This window comes from Odontomachus brunneus, unplaced genomic scaffold (assembly GCF_010583005.1).
Source record: "Odontomachus brunneus isolate Ranch 3 - 2012 unplaced genomic scaffold, Obru_v1 Obru_scaffold_006, whole genome shotgun sequence".
Taxonomy (NCBI): domain Eukaryota; kingdom Metazoa; phylum Arthropoda; class Insecta; order Hymenoptera; family Formicidae; genus Odontomachus; species Odontomachus brunneus.
The window spans coordinates 2,810,918-2,819,009 of record NW_022639456.1 but is presented as its reverse complement, the minus strand read 5'-3'; the positions used below and the strand labels follow the sequence as shown (position 1 = coordinate 2,819,009).

The 8,092-nt window shown below is 45.2% G+C and overlaps 1 protein-coding gene across 2 annotated transcripts in view; it reads right to left on the bottom strand.

Moving 5' to 3' along the window:
• LOC116853368 overlaps window positions 1–3,957 on the bottom strand; it is a 7,651-nt gene extending 3,694 nt beyond the window's left edge. Inside the window, exons 1-2 of one of the 2 annotated variants that reach the window (XM_032834433.1) lie at window positions 3,880–3,957; window positions 2,910–3,025 (exon numbers count right to left, since the gene is read on the bottom strand). In XM_032834433.1, the coding sequence (XP_032690324.1) occupies window positions 2,910–2,924 (15 nt within the window). In that variant the 5' untranslated portion in view covers window positions 2,925–3,025; window positions 3,880–3,957. Of the gene's footprint in view, window positions 1–2,909; window positions 3,026–3,685 lie in introns of both variants that reach the window. The other variant, XM_032834443.1, reaches the window with a different exon arrangement.
• Between the last annotated feature and the right edge of the window lie 4,135 nt (window positions 3,958–8,092).

Genomic DNA, 8,092 nt, shown 5'->3' with positions numbered 1-8,092 from the left:
AGAGAGAGAGAGAGAGAGAGAGAGAGAGGGGGGGGGAGAGAGAGAGCAAAAGAAAAAAGAGGAGAGTATGCATTAAATATAAAATATAAACAGATGCACAAGGAAGCCGGGTGAGAAAAAGAGAAGAAAGATATAAAGGCTACCGGCGGCGGTGCAAGGCTTCATGCGTGTTGCAACTTCGTTCCAGTAGTCAGTCGAAACGTGGAAAAGCCGCGTGAGAGAGAAGCCGCTGTCGCGGCTAATCGCGCGCTTGTAAGATGCAATTGACGAATGCGACCGCAAACTCGTTAGTTAACGTCTCATTAACGTATTATGCGTTAGCACGTAACGCGCACGCACTCATGAGATTACGAAACGATATCATTGCACATTGCATCTTTAAATTATCCGGTATCGATTCAACGTGCTCGGCGTGGGCGCGCATCGACGTTGTCCATTATGCCGTTACGTCGCCGATGATCTCACCGACCATCTCACGATCGCTTTTCTCCACAGTTTAACGAGAATGATGAGACGCGCTAATGACAACAATATGATGATTCGGTCGAGGCTATGGATGATCTTTTTTATATTTATCCCCTCGCAGCCGAGCCTTTATTTGCTTGGAGAACATTGGATCCTTGCGTGAATTGTGCCCAGGCGATGAGTAGTTAATTCAAAATTAATAATCAAATTGAATATCTAAAAAATGAAAAAAAAAAAGGAAAAAAGAAAAAAAAGAAAAAAAAGAAAAACAGAAATTAGAGAGAAATTAATTATCCTCAAAACATTACGATAACTCCAGGTGCCGAGTCTTTATCTGCTTAGGAGAACATTGGATTCTTACGTGAATTGTTTCTAAGCGATGGACAATCAGTTAAAAATTAATAATCAATCTAAACAATTAATTTAGGAAAAAAAAAGGAAAAAGAGAAACAGAAATTAGAGGAAAATTACACTTTCCAAGTGCTATGATAACCCCGGGCGGCGTCTTGGAAATTCCACGTTCATACAATGCAGATAGGACGAGGTATATCGAGTTCGAAAGGATTAAGCGAGCGCTCTCCTTTGTCTGAGCGAGATTCGTCAGTTTCTGCACGAAGATGAGAAGAGATTTCATTTCCGCGACTCGCAAGAGACGATGATCGACAGCTAGTTAACCGTCCACGCCTCGAGCCGGGCTTACGTGTATGCAGGACGATGTTAAGAGACGCGGCGATCATCGATTTGCCGCGGATAAGAGTTCGATTAATCAAGCCGGGATGATGATGATGACGATAACGATGAATCAAGCGTCGCGGCATAAGTGATTTATAACAAATTCGTTCTATCAACGCGCGCGCGGGGAATCCTCCTCCGGAGGGATTAAGCCGTGTGGCGAAGTTTTATAAACGGCGTAAAGGTCTTAGAGTGGAGGAGTAATCGCGGTGAGAACTGACGGACAGGTTCTACGACGAGCCTCCACCTCGTCGTCGTCCTCCGTCTCCTTCTGGAAGACCGTCGCTCACATTTCCGACGCTCCATCGACGTTAATCGATAACGATAATCGGCACTTACAGTTGAGACTGCCTGAGTATCTGATTGCACGGCGTATCAACAAGTTTGTGTCGGACGACTCGAATAAAAATAGCTTAGCCGCCGCGGTGCGTTTTTGTCACGGTGAATAATTATCGCGGTGACTTTTATCGCGATAAATTATCGTGAGCTGTCGTTTATAATTATATTATAACGGGACGTGTGTGAGAGACGGCTGTAAACAATGAGGCGCGCGGCGCATCAGAGAGACGATACGTAACCGCCGTGCGCTAATTCATCCATCAATTCGTCAGCCGCGTGATTGACGGTCCTCTCGCAGGAACGTTTGTAAAACCGTGCGTCACGCTTTTCAAGCTAATGGCATTTCTATACTTATAATTGTAAATGCGCTAACGGAACTCGTGGGCGGGACGTCGCAACGCTTGTTCGCGAGCAATTATGTCCATCTGAGCGTGACCAGCAGCGAAGACACGCGACACCGGAGGAAGATTCACTCGGGAACTTTTGCGAACGTTAATTGCGATACGTGATAAGTTAATTGGCGGCGGAGTACGCATATCGGTCGGATGCTCGAGGATCTATTCCTCTTGGAAATATTCGCCTTTCATTGCGACGCGCGCGCGTGCCAGCGGGAAAAGTGTTATTAAAATTATCGTTTACGCAGCGCGACCCTTTCAAGCTTGGTCTGCTCAAATATTAAGTCTGTTCTTCACAGTTACACCGAGTTGCGTCGTCTGCACTTAGAATGAACTTAGATACAAGTGTTATAGCTAGACACTTACCTGGACGCTCTTATTATTCTGGTCTTCTCTCAAACGTAGACATTTAAACTTTCAAGATAGAATATATGCATATATATTTTATGTTGAAAGTTTAAACGGCTATGTTTAAAGGCCAAAACTATAAGAACGTTCAGAATTTTAGGTATGTGTCCAAGTACTAGTATTTTTACCTTAATTGTATATACGAGAAGAATATTACGATTTTTTTTATGCTTCTAATAGTCCAGAAAAATATCAGTAAAGTCTATCTTGCTAAGAAACATAGTAAATTTCTCTAAGAACATAGCTTAACGGCACATATTTCTAAAATATAAACAGTTTCATATGAAATGAAAGGATAATTAATTACTGCAGAATGTCAACCTATTCCTCGGTTACAAGATTGTGCAGTAATTTTTACTGTAACATTCTCTCCGTGTACTCAGCACTTTTGATGGAAAAAAGAAGATGATAGAGATTGAACGATAATGAATATTTTTGTATAATAGGTGAGTAGCTTTATTTATTATCGTTTATTGTTCATCTCCCGATAATTTTGGGACAGAAAAACAGGATGTTTAGAAGTCAGTTCGGGAAAAGCGATGAAGAGCAGATTTATTGTCTTACACGTACCTGCAGATAATACATGTTGCTGCAACGTTAAATGATGCGGGTCGACGTGCTGAAAACCGCGCTGACTCGTCAGCAGGAACAACAACGAGACGATCCTTCGGTGGAATCAACACGCACTGCAAAAGGTTTCGAGTTAACGTCCTGCGAGTGCGAGAACCGTGATCGAACGAATACGGAGCAACGGAGGATGTTCTATGGCTCGTTGTCGAGCGGATAAACGTACGAACGCGGAGGAGAAAGGTACATTGAATGATGTTGAATAATGCGTGCGGTAATCCGTCTTGTGAGGAACACGCGACCACGATGATATTTCATGATACGTCTCTTGGAGAGAAAATTGCAATTTTATCGCAATTTTCACATAATACTCGAGCGTGATCGATTTCCTGAAGCTGAGAACCATCCAAACGTATTATTTACTCATTCATTTACTTATTTGCGAATGGGCAATTCCTTGGCAATATATGAGAAAAGAGGAAAGGACAAACATACGTGGACGGCATGCAAATCACGCGATTGTGTTTAGCGAGCGATAGAAAAGATGACTTAAATCTACCATAAAACTCGAAGTCTACAACAAATTATTCATATCACCGTCTCTCTCTCTCTCTCTCTCTCTCAAAAGAGAGCGACGAATCGACGTCGCGCATGTAGTCATTCGACAATGGCGCGATAATTGTCGCGCGACACAACACACATAAAGACGTCGGCCGGCAATTTTGCGAAAATTCCCGCCGAGACCGTGCACTGATTTGCGAGAAGAGAAAAAGATACACCTCGATCTCGTCGCGATCTCAAGACACGGCATCCACTTGGAGAACGCGATGAAATATCACCGTGTCGTCGACTCGCGGGCCCTTATCGGCGGCGCCGACGGCGGTTTCACAGGCAGGGTGAGATGAAACGATACGGATCGATACGTTCGGCGGGATTGTGATTGACGCGTGTGCGTGTACATGCGTGTACGAACAGGGTGTGCGAAGTGCGTGGTGATTATCGTTCGCAACGTGTTGCACTCTGCACGACGCACGACTGTGAATCAAGTCAGTACGTAACTGCTCGGCATGCTGGCACGTTGCCTTTATATAGTGTGGGTCTAATAAGATGATTCTTGAACGGCGTTGGGACCCCGGTAGGCGCGAGTAGAGGGGCCCCCCCATGCACACGGAGGGGCGGCTCCCTTGTGCTGTGCCTCTCTGTGCCGTGCCGTGCCTTGTCTTACCTTACCTTGCTGTGTTTCGCCTTGCCTTGCCTTGTACTGTCGCGTCTTACCTTGCCTGATCAGCGCGTCTTACCTTGCCTTAGAATCCGGCGTGGCGACGATCGGGAGGACAAGGCGCCGCGATGCCTCCCAGATGAAGATGCTCGTTTTCTCTCTTTCTCTTTCTCTCTTTATCGTGTCTCCTCGTGTTAGCCCTTGTCCACAACCTTGCTTTATAGACGTAAGCCGTAAGAAATTGACCAACCACAGTCGATTATTCTTTTAAAAATCAATCATGGTTGGTCAATTATTATTTTAATAAAGCAAGGTTGTGGACAAAGGCTTAGGCCGCGAATAGTGCGAGCGAAGGTATACGCGAGGAACAAGGTGTCCAGCACGCGTATGCATCGGTGCTGGGCGAAGGGACCAATATCGCGCATAGAGAAGACAGATTGCTCGAATTGACAATGACAGAATTCGAAATGCGTTTTGGTGAAAGAAAATAATATTCTGGTTCTTAAGAGCCGAATATAGTTCACACTGAAAGGCAAATTGGTTTAATGCGATGGTGACAAAATTAAGTGCGTTTTGGTTGAGGAGAATATTTCTTGCTCTTATGAACCATATTCGATTCGTAAGAAACAGGAATTCTGTTTCCTTCAACTAAAACGCGTTCGATGGTGTCATCGTCACGTTAACTCGAACAATATATCTCTCCTCCGTATTGGAGATTAATCGATTAAAATTTCTTTTGGAAATAATCGGTCAATCAGTCATCAGAATTATAATGAATCGTCATGTACGTAATTTAATCTGCTGATGAAATTAATTATTAATCAGTCTACAATGAACCAAGTTTGATTAATAATTGATTTTATCAACTGATGTAGTTATTTGCGATTTTACGTTGATTAATCGCGATTGATTAATCGCGATTACTGATTCGTTGCTCAAGTCGAAGAAGATTTGAATCAATTAACGCCCAACATTGCCGTGCGATTTCTGTGTCGGCCGTGCTTGCGGATCTCGTGGTAATACGGGCGATTATCATGGCCGCGGCTATCTTATACGCGATTGCGGTGTACATAACGCGCGCGTTAGGCGCGGCAATACATTATATCGCGATGAGGGCTAATGAGAAAAAGCGTGTTATCCCAAACAGATCCTCTCACCCGGTCGCGAGCGGTCGCACATTAGCAATTATCGCGAGTGCGCGCGCTTTACCGGCGCTTTACCGGCGCGATGCTATCCCGTCGAATCGGCTGGGAACCGTTATCGACTAATTGGAATGCAGATCTCGCGCCATCGATCGTCCCGCGCCTGTGTGCGCGATAATGATCGTCGTCGCGCGGCGAGTCGCTCGGAAACCCGGGTAATTACGTCCCATAATTATTTCTCTAATTGGAATTGGTCTGACGACCGGTGCAAATTGCACGGGAAAGAGCGCGCGAGTCGCGCACGGCGATGCGCACGGGAAATTACGCGCGACTATGTTTGGCGTCGCGCTCGCGCGCTGTACATATTTTAAATCGCGTAATAGATCTCTGCATGCACGTGCGTATGTGTGTGTGTGGGTAGTCGATTGATTTAACTGAAATGACAGTGCGGAATGTTTCCTCGCGACGATGAAAGGAGTAGGCTGGGAGAACAGTAGCCTATCATTTCTTCCCGGAACGATATAGATCGCGGGGATGACATTCTCTCCTCCTCGGTTTTCGTCTTCGATCGAGAGGCGCGGCCGGTCGCGATACCTCCGTCGCGCCCTCCGTGAAAACTGGGAAATGCGCGTGTGAATCATGAGAAATATTGCGATTAGATCCGCGGCCGCCTCGCGCTCGCGAGCGCGCGAAGATAAATCATGATCTGAGAGCGCGCTTATTATTTATTTCTTCATTTCCGCTTCTGCCGCCGATCCGACGTGCCGCGGAATACTTCTGTTCGATGATCGCGTGTGATTACCATTTCTGCATAACTTTAATTAAACATTCTTTTTTCCCCTCGACCTCTTAATGAACGCGCCTGTTTATTTTATTAATAACCGCAACGAACACCACGACTGCGAAGCGTCGAGCTTTGAAAGCTCGAAGACCGATTTGCAGCTTCGACGACGTCGCACGAAGTATCGATGTCGTCGTCGTCGTCGTCGTCGTTGTAACGCAACGGTCCGGACGCGGGACACGTCACTTTTTCAGCGAATCCTTGCGACACCGCGCCAACGCGATTCTTCATCGCGGGGCTCTTCCCGTCGCTCTTGCTTACCGACGAAAATGATCCTCCGGTTTTCTCCGTCAAAGAGTCAAAGCGGAAGAGCCGGTCGTGCTGAGAAAAGGATACTAAAAAATCTATTCGTGCATAGAAAGAAAAATTGGACTAACTAAATATCACCGAACTTCTGTGGGTGAAGTTATCAGAATTCTGCTCAAGTTAACGAGATTCTCGTTGACCAAATGAGACTTCTGGTTATTTCTAGTTAACCAAGGACTTGCAGTTGTTCAATTTGAAACAAGTTATAGGTAATTTGAAACAAGTTATAGGTAACCAGAAATCGCGTTTGGTCAACCAGACTCTCGTTAACTCAAGCAGAATTCTGATAACTTCAACCGGAATTCCGGTTTGTTCGTGATATTTGGTTAGTTTAACGAAATTTTTTTTCGCGTGGGACATTAAGTTTATTCACAGAAATTGATTTCACAGAAGTAAATTCTATATCTCGCGGATAAATTTTCAAGTATCTCTTCCCAGTGAAGAGGTGCCACTTTCCAGCTGGATCGCATATTTTTCGAGAAACCGTCTGGTTTCTGTATTTTTATCGATCGCGACTGAGAGTAATCGTCGTTTTATGCTCTCCTCATCGCCAAAAAAGATCCTGTTTTTCCGCGACACGCGCGGAATTATATTTCTCCGCGGTTACGCGCCGGAATGTTGCGTAACGTTGGTTTCTTCTTCTCATCTTTTTCGCCCATTTCTTTTCTCCCTGCCGGCGTTCCCTCCCTCGATCTGCCCAATACGTACGCCGATTTCTTTCAGCGGGCATTACGCGCCGATAAATAATTTCGCGCTGAATTTACCGGTCAGTATGGAGAGGATGAACAAACGCGTGCCGCGACTCCGGCTCGTGATTCTTATGTATTTAGCCGTCGTCTTTTCTCGCGCTGAGAATCGACATTAAAGCGACTCGCACCGGCATACACGGACGTCGTAGCGTCGTGAAATATTTGACGCTAAATGCGCTTCGTTACACGCAAATTCGCGTGAGACTTCTTGTCGGATTCCTTTTTACTCCCTTTTCCTTTTTCTTCGGCCGAGCGGGGAGAAAATAACAAAACGTATGGAAACCTTATATTTAGAGATATCGTACTTTAATATCCGTGCGTCAAAAAAAAGAAAAAAAGAGAGAAAATATCTCTGTTGGATTACACGCTGCAGAAGATGATTATATACCTCCTTGCCGAATCGATAATCTTTAATTGATGCTTCTTTTCTGCAACTTCGTCACATCTTTGCGTTATTGAAGATTCCTCCAAGGGAATCGTGATTCGTTATCTCACGAATTCCACGACCTCTCTCTCTCTCTCTCTCTCTCTCTCTTTCCCGCGATAATGATAATTAGTCCTTTTCAAAATGCCTATACTTTCCTCCGCTGTGCTTATTATGTTTAGAAAATTGAGATCTCCTCTCGCGATCTTGTTCGACACCGATCCGGCGGACTGTAAATCAGCATCGCATCACTCATCCATTGATTATCCGTTATAAAAGCGCGGTGTCTCATCACGACGATAATGACGTGTAATTCAGAGTTCTCAGGCGAGATCGACGAGATCGCGGCGTCTTGCGACCGCTCTTCCGCGACGCTGGTGAAATGGAAAATGCAAATATGCGTAAGATAAGAGAATGATACTTGGATGGGAGTCGAGAGACAGACAGAGAGAGAGAGAGAGAGAGAGAGAGAGAGAGAGGGAGAGGGAGAGGGAGAGGGAGAGGG